The sequence below is a fragment of the Eretmochelys imbricata genome, chromosome 3 (assembly GCF_965152235.1).
Source record: "Eretmochelys imbricata isolate rEreImb1 chromosome 3, rEreImb1.hap1, whole genome shotgun sequence".
In the NCBI taxonomy this organism is placed as follows: Eukaryota; Metazoa; Chordata; order Testudines; family Cheloniidae; genus Eretmochelys; species Eretmochelys imbricata.
In genome coordinates, this window is record NC_135574.1 from 119,877,235 (window position 1) to 119,902,800 (window position 25,566).

At 41.1% G+C, this 25,566-nt stretch overlaps 1 protein-coding gene across 1 annotated transcript in view; it reads left to right on the forward strand.

The window, feature by feature from the left end:
* Positions 1-25,566, forward strand: part of TULP4 (TUB like protein 4) — a 274,900-nt gene that overhangs the window by 151,753 nt on the left and 97,581 nt on the right. The window contains exons 3-4 of the mRNA XM_077813272.1: positions 23,857-23,985; positions 24,637-24,798. Coding sequence (XP_077669398.1) covers positions 23,857-23,985; positions 24,637-24,798 — 291 coding nt within the window. The remainder of the gene's footprint in view (positions 1-23,856; positions 23,986-24,636; positions 24,799-25,566) is intronic.

Below are 25,566 nucleotides of genomic sequence, written 5' to 3' on the forward strand. Positions count from 1 at the left end.
AGTTTTGTCCTAGGGTAGCTGAGGCAGAACTGTAATTCTGCCCTCATACAGTGAGGTGCTGGGCACTCCTTTCTGTATTGATGATCTTCTGCGTATTCAGAAAAAAAGAGCAAACAGACAAAGCCAAAGCATTTAAAAAATAATCCAAATTAAAATGTCATCTCATCATATCAATTTATTCATATCAATTTTGTTTGCAGGTTACTTGGGTTTGAGAAGGTGGCTCATGCACTTCTGGTGAGAGTTGGACAATAGGACTGCCTCCCTATTTTCTCACAGATAAAGCAGTGTACACACATGGGAGACATGAGGGCAAGGGGGGCAGAGTGTCCATGCTGTGGAGGTGTATGTCTCATGGGGAATGAGTACTGTATGAGTCCAAGGACAGCTCATTGAGCAAAGAGTTGTCTCTACTATGGGGGAGCCTTAGGAAGGTAGGGCATGAAGGAAAGTGAGCCACCAGCGGCATCCCCACCCCAATCCTTCCCTCTCTGGAGGGGAGGAGAGAAGAAAGAGGCCACTGGCAGCCTTCCTTCAAAGCTCTCCTGCCGACAGTGGAATTTTTTTGTCATCAGGAGAGTCGACAAACAGTGGCTACACAGTGCTCCTTTTAGCGGCATGGCTGTAGTGAGACAGCTGTGTCACTAAAAGCTGTGTAGAACAGACATAGCCAAATATTGCACTGGAGCAGACCTCATGTGGATCTTGTTCAGTCAGGTGTTTTAACTTAGTTCATGTCTTAATTTCTTTCAGACTTGCATCTAGCTCATTTCTTCTTTAATAATCCTTTAAAATGTTGAGCAGAAATTGTTACTCAAATGAATATTTGTAGACAAAGGTGAATGTCTTGTCATTTTCATAACTCACATATCACCTCCACACCTGAACAAAGCCCTGAGCGAGATGCTCAACTGTCCAAATACATTTTGTAAAAATACTTTGGACAAAGTTTGTATTTGCAGTTTAAGTGCAATAGTTTCTATGTGAAACAAGCAGTGATAGGGTTTTCTTTGCAAATGGGACTCTAGGCCTTACATTAACTTATTCAGAGGAACTGAATTTTTGTTCTTAAATCTGTTTGCCATTTTTAGGGGTGCGTTGGGTACACCTCCAGGACATCTCTTCAGATGTTACGTTTTGTGTTCTGTAGGTGCACACACAACAATTTTATGGCAAATCCTTTCACTGTTTCGGATAATAGACTTCGTATGTAGATTTTTAAATACAAAAATACATGCCTTATGGCACATAGGGAGATTTGTTAAGTTTTAGATCTTTTAATGTGCCCCCTGAAAAACAGTTTAAAACCAAGGTGCCTTTGTGCATTCAGTGACAGGCATTTTAAAGTAGGCTTCTTAACCACACTGAGTCTTAATTAGCACATTCTGTTCCTAAAGGAGCATTCACAAAGTAGTTGGGCCCAGATCCTCAGAGGTACTTAAACTCCTAACTTCCATTGATTTCAGTGTAAGTTAGGAGCCTAAATACCTTTTGAGAAACTGGGCCTTAATCCTTAGAACCAATCTACCTTTGGAGGAGTTCCATAAGTCTACCACCTAAAGTGTTTTAAGATGAGGTTTTCAAAGGCACTGAAGGGAGTTAGAAAGGCAATGGCAGTTGGGTGTCTATGTGGGGTCAAATGTGTAACTCCTTTAGCCACCTTTGCAAATCCCAGCCTTAGTCTATTTAGAAAACAGATAGCTGTGGTGTTCAGCTTCAGAGCAAATAAAAGATCACATCACATAAAAAAATGGTATTAATTTCCCCCTTATTGGCAGCCTCATCAGAAAGAGAAAGGACTGAATGATCAGGAAGGCTGAACTACCATCTTCCTTCTAAATGGTGGAAGGGCTACTTCTGGTGGTGGTTGAGGCAAATTGGCTGGGAAATTTGCATTGCTACTGCCAATGCTTTGCTTGTTCTGTGGATAAACAGGTGACTATAGTCTCTTGCTGTCAATCTGGCACCTTTTATGAGCATTAAATTTGCATGAAAATTTTTAAAAGGAGAAGGGGGGAAAAGATCAGTGTCCCACTCGTCATCAAAGTGGTGCACAGATACCACCTCCTCTCATTTCATGTCATTTGTCAAATTATAGAAATGTGCTGGAAGGGACCATGAGAAGTCATCAAGTCCAGCCCCCTGTGCTGAGGCCCAAGTAAATTTAGACATCTCTGACAGGTACTTCTCTCACCTGCTCTTAAAAACCTCCAATGATGGAGATTCCACAACCTCCCTTGGAAGCCTATTCCAGAGCTTACCTACACTTGTAGTTAGAAAGTTTTATTTATGTATGTCTTGATTCATTTTCAGTTTGCAAATGAAAGGTCCTATCCAACAGCTCTTACACACATAAATAGTAGTTGTTTGCAGAAGAAAAATTAAGGGATGGGGAAAGTTTAACTCTGCACTTTGGGATTTTTTTAAATAAAGAAAAATGGTACAGCAAAGGTTGCTTTAAAACTAAAACAGCCTGAGTATAAATACTATTAAATGGTACAGTTTTACAGATGTGGTCATATATACGTCATCTGGCTACCATATTGTATTTGAGCATCTCACAATCTTTAATGTATTTTTCCTCTCAGCACCTCTGTGAGATAGGAAAGTAATATTATCCCCATTTTACAGAAGGGGAACTGATGGGGAGAGAGACCACTTGACTTGCCCAAGGTTACACAGAAAATCTGTGGCAGGGAATTGAACTGAGATCTCTCAAGTTAGTGCCCTAACCACTGGGCCAACCTTCCTCTCGGACTAGCTCACAGGTAGTCAATTATTTTTTCTCAACGTCCAAATTTCTTGGTCAAGGTCCAGACTCCAGAGGAAAATAATAAATAAAAAAAAAAAACCCCAAACCCCCCCCACCACCACAAGTAAATAATAAGATTTGTGAGTCCATTCAAAAGTGTCTGGCAGTCCTGATTTGGCCTGCAGTCCGCCTGTTGACTACCCCTAGTGTAGCTGTTGATTTCAGTTGGAGTAGAGTTAGGCCCATGGTTGGTATTGGTGTCTTGTCTAATTTAGTGATCGCATTAAACTATACTAAAAAATGAGATGTTTCTTTTTTATCACTGTGTTAAATGTAATCTTTTTTTTCCAATCTTCTGGGAAAAGAAAAAAATCAACTAATAAAATTTCATCCTTATATAGCACTTCTTGTATTTTCAGAACTCTCTCTATAAACATTACCATTTTTTAAAATTAATGCCATTAATACTATTCATATTTGTTTAAATGTTCATGTAAGCTGAAATTCATTCTCAAGGAGGAAAAACTCAGGGGAACAACAACTGGCACAATAATATTTTTTTCTCCAAGTAAAAGGAATAATTGCGGGACAAAGTGTTAGCACTTGAATATAGGAGTTGAACTGGAAACTGCTGTCCAGTGTAGCAGACATAGCCCTCCGGGTCTGCGTGCAGCCTCAGTGCTGTCGTTGCATGTTGACAGTGGCAGTTCTTTCTCCTAATGCCAGTGGCAGGGGTACGGGTTATTAAAGGATATCCCTGCAGTCCCTTAGATGTCTGAAGGCTACTCCAGGAAGAAAGTTCATCTTGTTGCTATTTAGTTTGCGCTAGAATGTGCTAGATGCTTTCCAAACAATAAAGAAGAGTCCAGGTCCTGAAGAGCTTACAAGCTCTGATCTGCCAGTCACTTGGTCTTGACCAAAATATGCATACAACAGCTATCGCATGTTGACGGTTTTTTCAGTCCCTTTCCAGAAATGCCCTGCGCTGTGAAATGAGGCTCCAATCCTGTGAGGTGATGAGTGCCTCCAGCTCACATGGACTTCACAGGAAGCATTCAGCATCTCCCAGAATTGGCCCTGTATAGCCCAAACCACCTCTTTTTGGAGTCAATAGAAAGACTCTCAATTAGGGTGACCAGATGTCCCACTTTTATAGGGACAGTCCTGATTTTGGGGGCCTTTTCTTCTATAGGCACCTATTAATCCCCTCCCCCCGTCCCAATTTTTTACACTTGCTATCTGGTCGCCCTACTCCCAATGCCTTGCTCATGCAAAACCTTCTGCATGTGCTGTCTGTGCATCTGCGTTGTTCCACGGAACCCAATGGAACTATTCACGTACTTCAATGCTTTGCTCGGTCAAGGCCATAAAGAATACTCTCTCCCTCTGTCTGTCTGTCTCTCTCTCTCTCTCTCTCAGCCCCATTAGGCTTCTTTTCTAATCTTTCCTATCCTTATTTTATTCTAAGCAACATTTTACGTATTAATTTTTTGTCTGTTGGCATTTTTCTGTTTTTCCCCTTCATTTATCCCTGATGTGTGAAAGGGTATGTGACATGGTTAATTTCTGTATGGAGTGCTGTAGCGGTGCTGGTCCTAGGATATTAGAGAGCCCTCCCCCACTGTGGAGGAAAGTATTGTTGACCTGACCCCATCCCTCTCTGTGACAAGATCTACGCACTATATGCAGCATAGGCAAGAGCGGTAACGCAAGAGGCCTACAGGCCCTGCATCCTGTAAGACTTCGCTTAAACTAAGAGCATTTGCATATGCTGGGCCTGTGGTATTTTGACCCAGATAACAAACTAGGCCAACCTCTAGCCTAGCTCAAGTCCCTAGCTGTCCATTATATGCAACCCCCCCAACCCAAACCTGCAAAAGCCCCTAGACAAAACATTGCCACAAGCAAACCGCAGATCTTGATAATAACAAAGTGTGTCTGCACAGTGCTAATTATGATACTGTTTACTTTGCCTCCTTATAGGCTTTATTAACAATGCTTGAGTGATAAAAAAAAATTAAGGAAATGTATCATTTGACTTGAATGAAAAAAAACTATACAATACTGGTATTCTAGAGGCAGGACAGAGAGACCAGGGTGACACCTGCATGTGACCATCTCTGTCTCCTTCTCCCTGCATGTTTGTATTCAAATAAAAGGACCTCAGACTGTTTGAACCAAACAGATGGTGTGACTCGTTTTCTACAACACCCACCATGGTTAATTTCTGATTTTTTTTGTTGTTGTAAGTGCAATTATTTTTTTTTCTCCACCAAATTTTTTTCTTAATGGAAAAAAGATGCTTTGAAACAACCCATACAACTGTTCTTCAAACACCTGAATTAATTCTAGAGTTCTAGAGGCTAAACCTTTTGCTATGCAGTTCAGCAGGGACCATGACTTCACTTTGATGTGATTACTAAAATACTGAAAGATGGAGAGAGAGAGCAAGAAATTCTGACTATGATTACTGAAAGTTTGCAATTCTTTAGCTACAGCACAACATTTATTATTCGCTATATTTTTCTTCATAATAATTCCTTTATGATTGTAACACGAGAGAGGACAGTTCTGAATATAAAATAAAGGCATTGTTATAACTTGGCTTGGCAGAATTAATTTTTTTTTTATAATTTCAACAGATAACATCAGTGTTTATGTTTAAGCAATTTTTAGATTTTTGTCAAATTTTCAGTTTTACAATTAGGAGGTTACGCATTTTTTTTCTATTTTTATCTATGTGAATTTTAACAATTATGGGAAATTATGGAGGAGTCAGACAATGGGGGTGTCAGACAGTAATTGTCAGCATCCCATTAAAGTATACAAAGCAGATGTCCTTAAATGAAACTCTAATAAGTTCTCAAGCAGCATTTTTCTTACTTTATCTGTAAATTTCCATTATTATTGATGGAAATATATTTTTTCATTGGTTGGGGGGGGTGTGTGTGTGTGTGTGTGTGTGTGTACGGTTAAATTAACATTTACTGATGGAAATCTAATCCTTCCAAGCCTACTTATAGCCGAGAAGGGAATGTAATGTCTCTGGAAACCAAAAGACAAAAACATAGCATGTATATGAAAAAGAGTGTGTTATTGCTGAATGCAATATAAGAAAAGCGGAAAAGATAAAATACATGTATATCAAAATAAAAAACAGTGGTTGACAAGCTAAATTGCATGCTGTATAAAACAAAAAATCTTTTGTCATGTATTATTAATAAGAATAATACTTAAATACTTTTATAGCACTGTGGCTTTCAACACACTTTACAAAGGAAGATAAATATCATTGTGACAACATTATCATCTTGGGGGGGAAAAAAGCCAAAGCCATAACTGAATTTTAAAAACAAAAAGGAAAAGGCATGGCACACAATATCTGAATAATAAATTATTATGAGAGAAGATGGAAAAAATCAACTAAATATCCTTTATTTTAAAAGAAAAAATCCCATGTAATAATTAAATGTTTAAAGCCACTGAACTCCAGGTTTCACTACACTAGGCACGAAGAACCAATTGGGGAAAAAAAAAAAATGTGAGGACTGAATCTTGCTTGACTGACTGGCTGGTATGACACGACTTTTGTATTCTAAACAACCCCCCTAAGAGTCCTGATACTTGCTATATATGTGGTGTTGGTGTAGACGTGTCTGTCCCAGGATATTAGAAAGACAAGGTGGGTGAGATAATATCTTACTGGACCAGCATCTCTCTTCGTGAGAGAGACAAGCTTTCGAGCTTACACAGAGCTCTTCTTCAGGTCTGGGGAACGTTCTCAGAGTTCTTGTCATGGTATTTTTCATGGATGTCATGGCTGTGACAAACATACAGCCTTGGGCATGATACCAGAACTGGATCTGAATGGGCAGACCTCATTGTAGGACAGGGGACATGATTTCCATTTTACAGATCAGGAAACTGAGGACCAGAGGTAAAGCTGACTTGCCCAAGGTGAAGCAGAGAATCAGCAGCGAAGCTGGGAATAGACCATACGTCTCCTGATTACCTCTATCTGGTACCCTATCCATTAGAACACACAAAGGGAGGAGGACATAGAGAAAACTTCTAAATTAATTTTGGTATAACCATATTGGAAGCAATGTACATATTGGTTCAAATGAAAATGTTGTCCAGAACAGCCTATTCTGTCAGGGTGCTTTTTATTACCATGTCATGTAAATCTTGAATCAGGGTAGCAGAGCAAACCATGTAAACGTCTGAAATTCCATTTAGCAAAATGGGGAAAGACTTATTGTAGATGGTTGATGTTTAGACTATGCTCTGTGATTGTAACATCAGTAAAATTTGAAATTGCACTTGTCTGTTTTAATATTAAATCTGCCTACTTCTCTTTTTTTCTTTATGCTGTCTTAAAGGATAACTTTCAGTTGTCACCTTTAAATGCGAGGAGTTTACTGGCCTAGACTGCTCAGGCTTCAGTTTCTAATTTAAAAAATATTCTTGTTCTGCAGAGATTTCAAGCTGTCTGAACAGCATTTGCTTTTTAATGATTGGATTATCAAAGTGGATTTGCTTTCTTTTTTGCCTTAACACAAGCTACATTTTAATATATTTATTTAATACATTTTAATATACCCACCTTCTAGAATTGTTTGTTTATATAGGAAATGAAAGGATCCAGACAAATATGATGAGCATGCTGGTCTAACCCTTGCGGCTAGTTCAAAATAAAAAGACTTGAAATATTTTTTTATTTGTATCTTAACTTTTGTTTTCACTCAGTCTTTCTCATATATTCTTGCCTTGGAACATGTTTATAACTTGAGGGATGATATCTAAATTGTCTGATGGGAATGCTTCAGAATTAAAATAGATTTATTTTGCGGGGGAGAAAACAAATGATGTAATCAGGGAAATACATACAGGTGTTAGTTATCTTGCAGTTCCTGTTCAGGCAAAACTTAGGTTGAATTTAAATATTGCCTTAATTAGCACTGCAGGATTGGGCCTATAGTATATCAAGAGTACTTGTGGCACCTTAGAGACTAACCAATTTATTTGAGCATAAGCTTTCGTGAGCTACAGCTCACTTCATCGGATGCATACTGTGGAAAGTGTAGAAGATCTTTTTATACACACAAAGCATGAAAAAAATGGGTGTTTACCACTACAAAAGGTTCTCTCTTCCCCCACCCCACTCACTTTAGATAAGCTATTACCAGCAGGAGAGTGGGGTGGGGGGAGAGAGAACCTTTTGTAGTGGTAAACACCCATTTTTTTTCATGCTTTGTGTGTATAAAAAGATCTTCTACACTTTCCACAGTATGCATCGGATGAAGTGAGCTGTAGCTCACGAAAGCTTATGCTCAAATTAGTCAAATTGCTCTAAGGTGCCACAAGTACTCCTTTTCTTTTTGCAAATACAGACTAACACGGCTGTTACTCTGAAACTTATAGTGTATCACTGCTCTTTGCTTTAAAAGAAGTTATACTTTCATCTTGACCTAGGTAAGTTTTGTTTAAATAGGTTAAAGGTCAATGAATAGTAAATCTTTGCCCTCCTATATCATCATTTTTCTTCTGAGGCTCTCACAGCGCTTCACTAACATTAATTAAGCTACACAGTAACCCCGTTCTGAGCTGCTCTGGTGAATAAGTATGAAATAGATGACTGAACCAATCTGGTGTGTGACCTTGGGCGAATCATATAAGCTATGAACCAGAAATAGGATCCAAGACTCCTGCCTCCCTGACTGTGCGCTGACCACGTGGTAACATACCCATTCAAACTTCTGTACTGTAGATGTTCCAATAATCTACTGGCTTTACCAACTCTATCTACCTGCTCTGTATAAATTCCACAGCTAGGTAAAGTCCGTAGAGACAAATAGCAATAGTTAAATGTTCTTGTTGTAGTGTTTGGGGTTTTATTTTAAATGAACCTCATTATTGGTTAAGCAGCATTAATGTGTTCCATATCAGCATTCCCAATATCACTAGAAACATCGTATGAAGCATTATAGACAAGGACAGAAAAATGTGTATAACCCAGTGCAATATGCTTAATACCAAGGGGTCAAATCTGCCTCACCAACTAATAGGACTTGTCCAGATGAAGTAAATGACTCATGTCAGGCAAATAGAATTCGACCCTGGATTTATATCTAGTATCTGCATGTTTTCTATCAGTTAATGTGGCATTGCCCAATATTCTCTGCTGCAGTAGTAACACGTTGTGTGTGTGTTGGCACGGGGAAGTCTGTCAGAAGAACATCCTCATCCTCCAGAGCCACCTGCCCTCCAGTAGGATCTTGCTGAGGAGCAGAGGAAGATTGACACTGTCTAGCACTGAGTGTAGATCTCTTTTAGTGATCCATCCGCCAGTTCATTCCAGGTTTGAGAAGGAATACTAGGAACTGGTTGCTCTAGCTACCCATATGTCTCTAGGCCTCCATCACTGTAGTAACTAATCTAAGTACCACATGTTAAAAGCAAAGGAGACCTGGGATCAAGATTGAAACCACAAAGCAGAGATTTCAACACCATAGACTCCTCACTATTTTAGGTCAAGAGGACCGTTTAGTAAATTATACCTATCCTGTAAGAATTGGCAGATACTGACCTATTTGGTCATCTGTGCCAGAAATAAGTGAAATCAGAAATGCTAAAGGCAGCAGAAGGCCATATATTCCACCAAGGCCTAACCTTATATGAAACTGAAGAAAATGTGAAGGGTCGATCTTACTCAGAATGTAATAAAATAAATATGACCACATAAATAGTTAAAATCACCAGGGCCAAGTGGTGTTGGGAAGAAGTTCCATTTGGTATAAATCATACACATGTCAACTCAAAAACATGTAGCGACCTTGTTAAAATGCCTTGTCAAAAGCCTTAGTAATTGTATTGCGTGCTGGATGATGATCATTCTGGGGTAGTGTCTTCCTATGAAGTTTCAGTCTCCATGGCTATAGCACTAACTGTGCTTGGACTTTATTTTGTTACCTATAGCAATGCAATAGAAAATGAACAAAATAAAAGCTAATGTTTTAAAGTATGATTAAACATTCAATCTTTTAAAATAATCCAGGTTTCAGAATAGCAGCCGTGTTAGTCTGTATCCGCAAAAAGAAAAGGAGGACCGATGAAGTGAAAATGCATCCGATGAAGTGAGCTGTAGCTCACAAAAGCTTATGCTCAAATAAATTTGTTAGTCTCCAAGGTGCCACAAGTCCTCCTTTTCTTTTTTTTTTTTAAACAATCAGTGAAACTAGCCTATTGATTTTTTTTTTTTTTTTTTTTTTTTTAAATTAGGCTTACCCGGTTTTCCAGGAAGTGATATGATGTCAATATACTGGAGAGTAGTTCCCCAAAGTTTAGAAAGCAGAGAGATTAAACCACAGCAGTGTTCTTATGTTTCTTCAGCCATGGAGCATAGTTTATGTGTAAATCAGGGCTGGTGGGACAACAGACGAGGAGAGGAAGTAACTAGTGTTCCTAATATAACATCTTTCATACAAAAGTCTTATTAACCACTTCATATTTGATTAGTCCATAGTACAAGCATTAAATGCAAACTACTGTATGTTGTAAAGCAGGGGTATGATAAAATTAAATAGTTGTGTGTTTTACCTGGGAGCTTTGGGGGGAAAGAGAACATGGAAACTGGGAGGCTAACAAAATAGAATAGGAATGTTTTATTAGCTGGAAGGATTGAATGTGAGGCTGAGGAGGAGAGATGGAAATTGATTTGAAGAGAGTTGATCAAGTAGGTAAAGAAAGAAATAGAGGCTGTTCTAGGTGATGGAGGATTGTGGGGGAGAAAAATTTATTCTCCGCTGTCAATAGATGGGAGTAACAGCAGTCTGATATTGGAATCACATAGGGGACTGTATGAAGTTCCAACAATTGCATCTGCTTTCTCACCTCATAACATGTTAGGGACGGGGTCCATGACTGGAGCAGCAGTTGTTTAGGACCTAAGACGAATGGTGAGGTTGTATGTTCACAGCATAAACACAGAGGGAGACCATCATTTCCTTTTAATCCCTTTTATTGTGCTTTCCATGCTGCCTAGAAGTAATGATATGTAATGTCCTCAGTATTGTACTTCCAAAAACTGCACCAGCTACTTATCTTTGTGCACAATCATTATTAATGATTGATCTAGAAGTCTTTATATTGCATTTTGCAAAGTCATGTTAGATTTGGGTGCTTATAATATTTGAGTAGGGAGCACAGCCCTTTCAGTCAGTTTTATCTGCTTTCCTGATCATACTTGTAAACCAGGTGACTCATTTTTTTTATTTTCTTCTCTAAAAGAAACAATAATATATTTCTGTTTCCAAGGATAGAAAGAAATGACCAAGTAGTTTAATCCCCCAAATTAAATTGAAATGCTTTTCTTATTTTCATCTTTTCTTCTTTCTTTAGTAAGAGCTGCAAAGGGGTCTGATTTTCATGGAGTGGTGCTCAGCATTTTTCTGAAAACCAGGCCTCTTTACAGTACTGTATCTCAAACTGGGTATCCAAAAATTGAGGTTCCCATAGTCACTGGACACTTATGGAAATGAGGGCTATATTTCCTGCCCTGGAGAGCATACAGTCTCTTGCATGTAGAAACGATAGAAAAAGTGAAGGCCAAAAACAGGAGGGAGGGTACGGGTTGAGGAAGAGCAATAGTTAGAGTAATACAGTCATGTGGGGAATAAGTTTAGGCTATTGCTCATTATAATAATTTCAGTTGAACAAAATTAATTATAATAAATACTCATCATATATCAACTTCCATTGATACAGTGGAGCAAGATTCCCAGGGGGAATATTCCAGGGGGAATATTCTAACAGTGGGAGCTCTCCTGCCTTTCTCTCCTCTCCTCACAAAGGAGGAAGGATGGTCAAGGTTCGGGATAGATAGTCAAGAGACTTGGAGTCTGTTCTGGCTCTGCCACAGAATCATTATATGACCTTGGCCAAGTCACTTAGGCCAATATTTTTAAGAGAAGCCTCTGATTTCAGGAGGCTCTGTTTTTGGGTGCAAAAGCTGAGCTATCTTGGCCTGGACTTTCAGAACTGTTGATTGTTCACACCTCCATTAGAAGTCATTGGGGGTTGTTGATGCTCAACATTGCTGAAAATCTGGCCCAAGGTATCCCAAGTTCAGCACCCAAACTCAGAAGCTGCTTGTCATAAATATAAAGGAAAGGGTAAACACCTTTAAATCCCTCCTGGCCAGAGGAAAAACCCTTTCACCCGTAAAGGGTTAAGAAGCTAAGGTAACCTCGCTGGCACCTGACCAAAATGACCAATGAGGAGACAAGATACTTTCAAAAGCTGGAGGGGGGGAAACAAAGGCTTCTCTCCGTCTGAGTTGTCTTTTTCCAGGACCAGAGCAGGAATGTAGGTCAGAACTCCTGTAAAGGGTTAATAAGCAATCTAGTTAGATATGCATTAGATTCTGTTTTGTTTAAATGGCTGATAAAATAGGTTGTGCTGAATGGAATGTATATTCATGTTTTTGTGTCTTTTTGTTACTTAAGGTTTTGCCTAGAGGGATTCTCTATATTTTGAATCTGATTACCCTGTAAGGTATTTACCATCCTGATTTTACAGAGGTGATTCTTTTACTTTTTCTTTAATTAAAATTCTTCTTTTAAGAACCTGATTGCTTTTTCATTGTTCTTAAGATCCAAGGGTTTGGGTCTGTGTTCACCTATGCAAATTGGTGAGGATTTTTATCAAGCCTTCCCCAGGAAAGGGGGTGTAGGGCTTGGGGGGATATTTTGGGGGAAGATGTCTTCAAGTGGGCTCTTTCCCTGTTTTTTGTTAGACGCTTGGTGGTGGCAGCAATAAGGTCCAGGGACAAAAGGTAAAATAGTTTGTACCTTGGGGAAGTTTTGACCTAAGTTGGTAAAAATAAGCTTAGGGGGTTTTTCATGCAGGTCTCCACATCCATACATATCTGTATCTGTACCCCACATCTGTCCCCACATCTGTAAGAGTTCAGAGTGGGGAAGGAACCTTGACACTGCTTTTGAAAAATGTGGTCTTAACTTTCTGTGCCTCAGTATCACAATGTGTAAAATGAAGGTGATAGTACTTCATACCTCCCAGGTGTGTTGTGATGCTAAATCATTTACTTTTCATCAATGTGTATGAGATCCTTGGGTGCAACATTCTATACATGTTGTTTTGTTTTGTTTTATTTTATTAGTATTTTATTATAGTGGTTCTCAAACTAGGGCCGCTGCTTGTTCAGGGAAAGCCTGGCGGGCTGGGCTGATTTGTTTACCTGCCGCGTTCGCAGGTTCGGCTGATCGCGGCTCCCACTGGCCACGGTTTGTAACTCCAGGCCAATGGGGGCTGCAGGAAGGGCGGCCAGCACATCCCTCGGCCCGCGCCGCTTCCCACAGCCCCCATTGGCCTGGAGTGGCGAACCGTGGCCAGTCGGAGCCGCGGTTGGCCAAACGTGTGTACACGGCAGGTAAACAAACTGGCCCGGCCCACCAGGGGCTTTCCCTGAACAAACGGCGGCCCTAGTTTGAGAACCACTGTTTTATTATATTAAATTAAATTTGATTAATCTTGTGTTTTCAAACATTTATAAAAGACTGACTCAGTGGTAATCGTCATTTTGTGAGGGTGGGGAAGAGGGTATGTAAGGTGTTTTTCCCCCCAAAATAAATGCAATAACATAAATACAGTAAATGTGTAACTGGGCAATAGTATCATGATGTGTTGACCAAGGCAAGCAGAAGTCAGAGTCAAATAGTCCAGCCTTGGACATTTTGACAGTTGTCCACCTTGCCTTATATAATCTCACAGATCTAAGGCCTGGATGGATGCAAGCCAACCTGGATGTATCATTTATCATACCAGACCTAAAAAAGAGCTCCGTGGAATGTGAAAGCTTGTCCCTTTCCCCAAGAGAAGTCAGTCCGATAAAATATATTACCTCACTCGCCTTGTCTACTCTGTATGTATCATCTCGACTTTCCCAGATTTGTTTTCATTTTGTAGGAGGCAAGGATGATTCTGTATCATCTCTCCTTACGACCTGAATTGCCTGTGATGCCTACAATAAATTGCCAACTGATAATGGCTAGGCAGGTGGCCAGCAGGGATTACTGATACCATTTTGTCTCTTGCTTATTTATATCCTTAAAAAGAATCAAACCTATAAATTATACACATAGCTAGTCTATGTTAGCCCTGGTGTATTTCTGTCACTGTCACCCAGTTCCTCCTCCCCTCTCTCCTTCCATTTTTGTTACAGCAGTTTATTGCATCTTGTTTTAAGCTAACTTGTCTTAAAATGATCTATATGTGTGGCCCCTGCTGCCTGTGCATTGAAATTGATGGGGGCCTGGCTGCATGTATTAAGCTGCAGAATTGATGCCCTTAGACTGTAAGGCCTATGAAGAAGGGGCTATCTCTTTCCTATGAGTTAGTATCGCACTAAGCGCAATTGTCTGGATCCTCTGGGTGCTATGGTAAAAATAATAATGATGTTTCAAGGCTTGCGTGAGCCTATTGAAAGTGTAGCTGAAATAAACTGTGCATGCTTGTGTAGAACTGAAAATATATCTTTCAAGCATATTTCAGTGTTGCCAACCTCAAAGATTCCAATATCATGGAATGGAATATTTTTGGCTGAAAAATCACAAGATTTTAAAAAAATAATAAAATTTGGTCTCTTTGCATTTCCCTTTTAAGATTCATGTGTTCAAGCTTTTCTCCAAAACCAGAAGAGCCAGAAACTTTCTTTAAATAAATAAATAAAAATTGAGATTTTCCTGTCTTTGTATGACTCCAAAGGCTGGAGCTTTAAGGAAAACACTGAATATTGCAAAAAGAAAAGGAGAACTTGTGGCACCTTAGAGACTAACCAATTTATTTGAGCATAAGCTTTCGTGAGCTACAGCTCACTTCATCGGATGCATACTGTGGAAAGTGTAGAAGATCTTTTTATATACACACAAAGCATGAAAAAATACCTCCTCCCACCCCACTCTCCTGCTGGTAATAGTTTATCTAAAGTGATCACTCTACTTACAATGTGTATGATAATCAAGGTGGGCCATTTCCAGCACAAATCCAGGGTTTAACAAGAACGTCTGGGGAGGGAGGGTAGGAAAAAACAAGGGGAAATAGGTTACCTTGCATAATGACTTAGCCACTCCCAGTCTCTATTCAAGCCTAAGTTAATTGTAGCCAATTTGCAAATGAATTCCAATTCAACAGTTTCTCGCTGGAGTCTGGATTTGAAGTTTTTTTGTTGTAATATCACAACTTTCATGTCTGTAATCGCTTGACCAGAGAGATTGAAGTGTTCTCCGACTGGTTTATGAGTGTTATAATTCTTGACATCTGATTTGTGTCCATTTATTCTTTTACGTAGAGACTGTCCAGTTTGACCAATGTACATGGCAGAGGGGCATTGCTGCCACATGATGGCATATATCACATTGGTGGATGTGCAGGTGAACGAGCCTCTGACAGTGTGGCTGATGTTATTAGGCCCTGTGATGGTGTCCCCTGAATAGATATGTGGGCACAGTTGGCAACGGGCTTTGTTGCAAGGATAGGTTCCTGGGTTAGTGGTTCTGTTGTGTGGTATGTGGTTGCTGGTGAGTATTTGCTTCAGGTTGGGGGGCTGTCTGTAGGCAAGGACTGGCCTGTCTCCCAAGATTTGTGCGAGTGTTGGGTCATCCTTCAGAATAGGTTGTAGATCCTTAATAATGCGTTGGAGGGGTTTTAGTTGGGGGCTGAAGGTGACGGCTAGTGGCATTCTGTTATTTTCTTTGTTAGGTCTGTCCTGTAGTAGGAGACTTCTGGGAACTCTTCTGGCTCTATCAATCTGTTTCTTCACTTCCACAGGTGGGTATTGTAGTTGTAAGAATACTTGATAGAGCTCTTGTAGGTGTTTGTCTCTGTCTGAGGGGTTGGAGCAAATGCGGTTGTATTGTAGAGTTTGGCTGTAGACGATGGATCGTGTGGTGCGGTCAGGGTGAAAGCTGGAGGCATGTAGGTAGGAATAGCGGTCAGTAGGTTTCCGGTATAGGGTGGTGTTTATGTGACCATCGTTTATTAGCACTGTAGTGTCCAGGAAGTGGATCTCTTTTGTGGACTGGACCAGGCTGAGGTTGATGGTGGGATGGAAATTGTTGAAATCATGGTGGAATTGCTCAAGGGCTTCTTTTCCATGGGTCCAGATGATGAAGATGTCATCAATATAGCGCAAGTAGAGTAGGGGCGTTAGGGGACGAGAGCTGAGGAAGCATTGTTCTAAGACAGCCATAAAAATGTTGGCATACTGTGGGACCATGAGGGTACCCATAGCAGTGCCACTGATCTGAAGGTATACATTGTCCCCAAATGTAAAATAGTTATGGGTAAGGACAAAGTCACAAAGTTCAGCCACCAGGTTTGCTGTGACATTATCGGGGATCGTGTTCTTGACGGCTTGTAGTCCATCTTTGTGTGGAACAAAGAAAATAACAGAATGCCACTAGCCATCACCTTCAGCCCCCAACTAAAACCCCTCCAACGCATTATTAAGGATCTACAACTTTTCCTGAAGGATGACCCAACACTCTCACAAATCTTGGGAGACAGGCCAGTCCTTGCCTACAGACAGCCCCCCAACCTGAAGCAAATACTCACCAGCAACCACATACCACACAACAGAACCGCTAACCCAGGAACCTATCCTTGCAACAAAGCCCGTTGCCAACTGTGCCCACATATCTATTCAGGGGACACCATCACAGGGCCTAATAACATCAGCCACACTATCAGAGGCTCGTTCACCTGCACATCCACCAATGTGATATATGCCATCATGTGCCAGCAACGCCCCTCTGCCATGTACATTGGTCAAACTGGACAGTCTCTACGTAAAAGAATAAATGGACACAAATCAGATGTCAAGAATTATAACATTCATAAACCAGTCGGAGAACACTTCAATCTCTCTGGTCACGCGATTACAGACATGAAAGTTGTGATATTACAACAAAAAAACTTCAAATCCAGACTCCAGCGAGAAACTGCTGAATTGGAATTCATTTGCAAATTGGCTACAATTAACTTAGGCTTGAATAGAGACTGGGAGTGGCTAAGTCATTATGCAAGGTAACCTATTTCCCCTTGTTTTTTCCTACCCTCCCCCCCCCCCCCCCACAGACGTTCTTGTTAAACCCTGGATTTGTGCTGGAAATGGCCCACCTTGATTATCATACACATTGTAAGAAGAGTGAGTTTGTGTGTGTGGGGGGAGCGGAGGGTGAGAACCTGGATTTGTTTGGGAAATGGCCCAACTTGATCACTTTAGATAAGCTATTACCAGCAGGAGAGTGGGGTGGGAGGAGGTATTTTTTCATGCTTTGTGTGTATATAAAAAGATCTTCTACACTTTCCGCAGTATGCATCTGATGAAGTGAGCTATAGCTCACGAAAGCTTATGCTCAAATAAATTGGTTAGTCTCTAAGGTGCCACAAGTACTCCTTTTCTTTTTGCGAATACAGACTAACACGGCTGTTACTCTGAAACTGAATATTGCAAGACTTATGATGAAATCACAATTATACTGTGGACATGTGTCTCAGGAATGGTAGCCAAATTATTACCTTTTTGCAGGAATACAATTTCTACTCTGGTACTAATCTGAAATACTGATTCTTAAGGATACTGCGCCAAATCAGGTGGTGACTTGTCCCGGTATTCCATGTCAGATGTAAATAGGCCAGAGAGTGACTGAATATAGCAGTTGAATTTGCTGCTTTTTAGCATCAGTGGAAGTGCAAAACTAGTGTAACTTTCCTACTATGGTGTGGGCAGGGTGGTCTGACTGGAAAACTTGTCTGAGCAGAGGGTTCCCTCCTTAACATTGTTCATAGCTATATATGCCTAGAAATCACACACTCAGGGTAAAGCAAGGGACTGTGTGTGAGGTGTATGGGGTGCAAGGCAGCTCTCCCTGGCTTGGCTAAACAGCACTCCCGCACAGCTCCCATCCCCCTCCTCCTGGGTTGGTGTGATAGGAGCTCCTCCTCCTGTTGCAGTCAAGGTTAACCACTGATCATACACACAATCAAGAAAACAAAAACAGAGTTCAGGCAAATCAGCTGGGAGCTCTAGGTGCTATCAGAATATAAATAATAATCGTGGCTGATATACAGCACATCTTTTGTTTAATAAACAATAAGGTCCTACTTGAATTGCAGGATGATTGTCACATCATTGCAGCTGAGTTGCGGACAAGACATGGAAAATCGCGGAAAAGTAATAATGGACCTTTATTAATTGCAGTAATTTGGAAAAGCTGGCGAAGACCTATTTGTTTTAGAAAAATTGCTGGAACAGTATAAATGCTCAAGTATTACATTATGCCTGCAATTTTTTTTGATAACCAGACATTTTGCTGCAACTATATTACAGTCATTAATGCATGGGGCTGATAGCGGGAGCCCTGCCATGCTTGGAGCTGACAGCCCAAGCCCCAGCCGCTATCAGCTCAGCTAAATGGGATTCTACTGTACTAATGGGGGAAAAAGTTTGTATTGCAAAACTTCAAAATGTATGCAAAACTTCAGACTGTGCAAAGTAAGCTAATTAATATCAAAATTCCAGAGCAAGCTTAGTATTGTGGGATCTGCAATATCGCAAATTAAGTAGGGCCTTAATAAACAATATGTTTACATGTTGGCTTTAAAAAAAGAAAGAAAAGACGGAAGTATATTTTGTCCCTGGCCAGCCAAAGTTGGGATCTAGATAAACAAGGAACTTTAAAAATATTTCCTTACCCATTTAAAGCCTGGCACTAGAGCTTGGACTCCACATTGTTGTTGTTTTTTCACATTAAAAAAGTGACATTTAATCCTTGCATAGATGTGTTGAGTTTTCTTTTATAATATGGAAGCAAAAGATGTGTCACAAGAATAAGAAAGCCTTAATACTATATGAAAAATTATCTTCAAAGGCTTTCCTTTTTGCTGTTTCTATTGTGTTCATGTCATCATAATAACAATGCAGTTAGTTCTTGTGGAGAGCTTTTAGTGCCTTTAGTATTAATTAAATGTAATCCAACAAAATGAAGATGACACTGAAGACAAAACTATGGAAAATTTTGAATGCTTTACTTTTCAAACAAATTCATCATCATCACATATTGTAGAAAAAACGTAACAAAAAGGGCCTGATCCAAAACTCATTGAAGTCCATGGAAAGACTCCCATTGATTTTGTAGGCCTCAAGCACTATTTAGAATGTATTAGGGCTTACTAAAAAAAAACCCCAAAAAACTATTAGCTATGAGTACACAATGAGGATACAAGGGCCCAGATCCTAAATACCTTTGAGGATTTGGGCCCAGAAAGCCCAATGGAGAATATTAAAGGTAACACAAGCTTGGAGCCTCTGGAGGTATTTTGTACACTGAATGTAAGCCCAGTGTTTGAATTTAGGCTCAAGCCTAGCCCACCTTCCATCTACACACAAGTCTCACTAACTCAGGGCTTGGACCCAGCATTCTAGGACCCTAGGGGGGTGGAGGGTCTGAGCCTGTGTCAAGCCAGGACTTAGGGCTTACATTGCAATGTATACCCTGAGAATTTGGGCTGTTAGTGAAGCTTATGCAGTGTGGTGGGGTGTATTATAGGCCTTGCTCTGGCTCTTTGCTCAGGGTTGAGTTTCACCTTTAATTTGTTTTCATGCATTTTAGCTGATTCAAAAGTCATTTGAATGGTCTGGGCAACCTTTCTTCCTTTCTTTATCTCTCCTCCAAATACAGTAAGTGCCAAATATGAAATTGGAGATATTTGAGCAGCTGTGGAGTCAGCACCTTTGGTCAGATGCTAAATTTAAATGAAGGAAACATCTTAAACATGATCTTGTGAAATGAGAACATCTGCTCCATGTTCTAAAAAAGTTGGATTATAAAATGCTGTCACAAAAATGACTTCTTTTTGAGCTAGCTACCATCAGACATATGAAGTCATTGCCCTACTTTCATTTGTAATTATAGAAGTGAGTTTATGATTCTAAATGTCAGAGGCTCTTTGGTATTTTGATCATGGCAGCTCACATCAGGCTGAGATTTGGTCAGAAACATACTAAATTGGATAGTCTGGGTATACTAGAGGTATAAATATTAGAGTATACATGGGCCTAATTATTCTAATTGTATGAATGTCTAGGTATCTAAATGAACTCTTGGACAGTGTATCAAATTCAAAGAAAGCAGAGATATTTTGTTAGAGGATCGCTTCCACCCAATCATCTTCACTTCCATTTATACTATAATCAGGAGAAGGGGAGAGAGAAATTGTCAAGTTTCGCTAAGGTTCCATTTGAAAATAGATAAGAGCCAAGGCATTTCAAGTTAAATATTGCCACTATGCCCTTAGCTCATGTCAGCAGGCCAGTTAATAAGTGTTATCTGTAAAATCATATCCTCTTCTCAAATCCTTATAAGAGCCATGCACAACAAGGTGATCTTAAAATGCAGGGCCATCTTAACTCAGGTTTTTATGGGATTAGATAAGAACTATGATGTCGTTAGAGCAGTTGGTTTATCTCCTGTACCTAAGTTCCCCTTGCAGTTTGTCTATCTTGTCTATGAAAAGCCCAGTCAGTACTATCTAGGCCAGGGGTGGCCAGCCTGAGCCTGAGCAGGAGCCAGAATTTACCAATGTACATTGCCAAAGAGCCACAGTAATACGTCACCAGCCCCCATCAGTTTCCCCCCCGCAGGCTCCCAGTGCCTCCCACCCACCAGCAGCCCTGCCGATCAGTGCCTCCCTCTCCCTCCCCCACCTCCCAATCAGTGTTTCGTGGCATGCAGGAGGCTCGGGGGGAGAAGAAGCAAGGGCATGGCAAACTCAGGGGAGGGGATGGGAAGAGGTGGAGTGGGGGCAGGGCCTGTGGCAGAGCCAGGGGTTGATCAGTGAGCACCTCCCAGCACGTTGGAAAGTTGGCGCCTGAAGCTCCAGCCCTGGAGTCGGTGACCTATACAAGGAATCGCATATTAACTTCTGAAGAGTCGCATGTGGCTCCGGAGCCACAGGTTGGCCACCTCTGTTCTAGGCGTTAAGGACCTGATTTCCAGAGGTGTGGAGCACCCATAACTCCAGAGGTGGGGGGAGTATTTGCAGCTCCACTGATTTAAATGAAGATCTAGAGAAGGTTGCTAGAGAAGGTATTTTGTTGACTTCCTTCATAATACTGTTGAGAATCAATGGTGTGTTCTACTGCATCAGCAGTTCTCAACCTGGGGTCTGGGACCCCCTGAGGGGCTTCGAGCAGGTTTCAGGTGGTCCGCCAAAATAAACCAGAGAGGGGCCGGCGTTAGACTTGCTGGGGCCCAGGGCAGAAAGCCCAAGCCCCAGCCCCAGCCCCACCACTTGGGGCTGAATCTGAAGCCCGCGCAACTTCGCTTCACAGGGCCCTCTGTGGTATGTGGCCTTGGGCAATTGCCTTGCTTGCTATCCTTTCACGCTGGCCCTGGCTTTTAATCTACTGGATATGCAGAAGAACAGTTGTGATACAGGTGAGCCGTGGAATTTGTATAGCGTATTGGGGGAGGTAGGGAAGCTCAGAAAGAAAATCGTTGAGAACCCCTGCCCTACCTGGTTGCTGCATTTCACCCCAATATGAATGAAGTGATTGCTCTGTATATGTTTAATTTATACAGTAAGACATGTTATACATATAATGCCATTTTGACACATCTGGTCCTTCTTTGCTGGAGCAGCTCGGGAAGGGGGCAGCAGAGCCGTTTCGACTGCAACTCCAGCCCAAGTGGAGGATGGTTCATAGCAGCCTAGAGCAATGTGCTGCTTACTGCTCTTCCAAACAAAAGCCATCTGTGTGCCTGACAGCATTGGATGAGCTATCCAGCTCAGGGCTGGACACCCTCTCCAGAGAAGCCACTTGGAGCTGTGGTGTGAGGCTATTACTCTAGCAGGATGTTTGGAGGGATTCTGTTCTGCTGTTTCAGAGCAAATAAGAGGTTCACCGCACCCATTTCTCCCCACAACCTTTACTCAAGAGCCCTGTATAGCGCACCAAGAGACAATTTCTGTTGGGTTATTTTAGTAGCTACAAGATTGATCCTTCAAGAATGGAAAGCTATGCTGATTGATACCAGCTAAGGATCTGGCCCTTACAGTCCATAAACTGGTACAGGAGTTCGTTTTAGCTAGTAAATTTAAGTCCCAATGTTGCAAACTTAGCTCCTGATCCTGGCTCTGTCCAGAACCTCTGATTTCAGTGGGGCTGATGGGTGCAAGGATCCTCCTGTGCAGAATCAGCCACAGAATGGGGCCCTTCAAGAGTATCATCCCATTTTAGTCAACAGCCAAATGAATTTCAGGAAACATAGTCATGTTCTTTGGGAAATGAAGAGTATTTATTTGGATTGATGAGTGCTGTCTAACAATTCAGCATCTAACATTCACTCATCCTAGACTCTGAGTGTCCATTCAACAACTAAATTTACACTCTGATAATTGTCAATTTAATATTTTTGTCTGCAGGTTTCATGTATTATGCTCTTATATGGTGGTGAGTATGTATGTATACCTAGCTGGATTATTCTGACATCTTGGAAATTAAACTAAATCAGAAAAAAAATGTGAAAGATGAGAGCAGAAGGTAAATGTTTTTTAAGGCTAATTTCTGTTTAAGGCACTAAGATGGGGTGGGCAAACTACTGCCCGGGGGCCGCATCCAGCCCTTCAGATGTTTTAATCCTGCCCTTGAACTCCTGCCAGGGAGCAGGGTCCAGGGTTTGCCTTGCTCCAGCACTCTAGTTGGAGAGCGGGGTCAGAGCTTGCCCTGCTCTGCACATGCTGTTGCACCGCGTGGCTCCTGGGAGTAGCGGCATGTCCCCCCTCTGGCTCCTACATGTAGCGGCAGTCAGAGGACTCCGTACGCTGCCCCCGCCTGAAATGCCGCCTCTGCAGCTCCCATGGGCTGGGAACTACGGCTGATGGGAGCCGCAGAGGTGGCGGCTGTGGACAGGGCAGCACACAGAGCTGCCTGGACGCGCTTCCGCATAGGAGCCGGGGGGGACACAGCTGCTACCGGGAGCTGCTTGAGGTATGCACCACCTGGAGCCTGCACCCCTGACCCCATCCCATGTCCCTGCCCCAGCCCTGTTCCACCTTCCACCCTCTGAAACCCTCAGTCCCAGCCCGGAGCACCCTCAACCCCTCATCCCCAGCCTCACCCCAGAGCCCATACCCCCAGCCAGAGCCCTCATCCCCTGCTACACCCCAACCCCCAATTTCGTGAGCATTCATGGCCCGCCATACAATTTCCATTCCCAGATGTGGCCCTTGGGCCAAAAAGTTTGCCCACCCCTGCACTAAGATGACATGGTTCATTTCAGGTACATATTGAGGCCTCTAAAGTGGCTTCATTTATTAACTTCATGCTAATTATAAATGAGAGACCAGTCATGGCAGACTTTAGCTTGGTTAAATTCTGTAGGAAGAATCCAAACGTCTCTAATGGGAGAAAGAAGAACCCATACAAAGCCTCTATTCCCTTTGCAATCGGTAGCAGAGAAGAAACATTCAAGTTAAATTATGTTCCTAATTCTCATGAATTAGGGAGTCTGGAATGTTTTTAAAGGGGTTGTTGATGCTGGGAGCTAGATTCAATCCTGGTGAAAGTGGACCTGCCTCCACTGAAGTCAATAGAATTGGGAATTTGACCTAGGGAATCTGGTAGCATTTGAGGTGAGGGACAGGGGAAAGTGGCTTGAGAAAGACAGATTGTGTGTACAGGGACTTCAAGGTTTGTTTACTCTTTCTGCAGTGGAACTCTGGATTACCACATGTTTTTGTTAGTTTCAAAAGTATCTGATGTCTTCCATAAAGGCCTGACAGTTGGGAGAATTCTGAATTGCTTGACAGCCATAATAAAATGAGTCCTGTAATAAAATGAGTCCAGCTGTTCTTGAGAGTTGCATGATATTATGCCGAAAATTACTATTTTGTAGATCTTATTCAGAATTTAAATATGACATTGTTTATTTTGCAGTATTAGTTAATTGAGTCTCTAGTAAAACACTTGTTAACACTGTATACAGTCATGGTAATGCTGCATTTGTTTGGAATCTCTTTAGGTTGTATTGGTGAGATGGAATGAACCATTCCAGAAACTGGCAACCTGTGATGCAGATGGAGGAATTTTTGTTTGGATTCAATATGAAGGCAGATGGTCTGTGGAGCTTGTGAATGATCGTGGGGCACAGGTTGGTATGAACATTTTCTCTTTTAGTCAAGAACAGTCAAATCATAAGAGGTTCAAAATGAAAACGATGAAAATGCAAAGTGCAATCTTCCTTTTTTAAAAACATTTCTTTATTAAAATAACTAAACAGGGAGTGTCATAGAGATTCCTGCTACACTGAGCTCCTTGTGTTTTACAAACAGGATGATATTTGCTATGAGGCAGAAAGCCAGGACAAGATTCACACTCTACTTAAGATTTCAAAACAAGGCTTAAGTGAGACTTAAGTGGGACTTCAGTGGGTCACTGGTGAATTTCACTCAGAAGGAGCATGATAAAGGAATAGTCCTTTTTTATCCCATTGTATCTAGTTAACAATCTCAAGAAGTTTTTTTTAACTCTTGTTACTGGTTCTCAGTATATTGAGTTTTTCACTGGTGGGACAGTGTGAAATTGCTAAACCCTCAATTAATCACCATCAGAAACTCTTCTGATTTCCATTTCCATGTGATAAAAATGCGTTCTTCTAAGCAAGTTTTATGACACCGTATATTGATTCCATGTTAAACTTCTCCATAATAAATCATATATAAAATGGGTATAGTAATACTTATAATAACTGGGAGATTATTGCATGATTAATGTCTAATCTCTTATCTATGTATATGTTAAGGTGAGCGACTTTACATGGAGCCATGATGGGACACAAGCTCTCATCTCCTATAGGGATGGATTTGTGCTGGTTGGTTCAGTCAGTGGACAGAGACATTGGTCTTCAGAGATTAACTTGGAGAGTCAGATCACCTGTGGCATATGGACTCCTGATGATCAGCAGGTAATGGCATTTACAGTAAGGAAATTAATACCTATATTCATGTTTTATGAAATAACACATCTAAAATCAACATAAACAGGAGAATGAGTACATTGTAAGAATAGGTTTCAGAGTAGCAGCCGTGTTAATCTGTATTCGCAAAAAGAAAAGGAGTACTTGTGGCACCTTAGAGACTAACAAATTTATTTGAGCATAAGCTTTCATGAGCTACAGCTCACTTCATCAGATACATTCAGTGGAAAATACAGTGGGGAGATTTATATACATAGAGAACATAAAACAGTGGGCGTTACCATACACACTGTAACGAGAGTGATCACTTAAGGTGAGCTATTACCAGCAGGAGAGTGGCGGGGGGCGGAAGGGGGGAACCTTTTGCAGTGATACTCAAGGTGGGCCATTTCCAGCAGTTGACAAGAACGTCTGAGGAACGGTGGGGGGATAAACATGGGGAAATAGTTTTATTTTTTGTAATGACCCATCCACTCCCAGTCTCTATTCAAGCCTAAGTTAATTGTATCCAGTTTGCAAATTAATTCCAATTCAGCAGTCTCTCATTGGAGTCTGGAGTCTGTTTCTGAAGTTTTTTTGTTGAAGTATTGCCACTTTTAGGTCTGTAATTGAGTAACCAAAGAGACTGAAGTGTTCTCCAACTGGTTTTTGAATGTTATAATTCTTGACGTCTGATTTGTGTCCATTTATTCTTTTACGTAGAGACTGTCCAGTTTGACCAATGTACATGGCAGAGGGGCATTGCTGGCACATGAT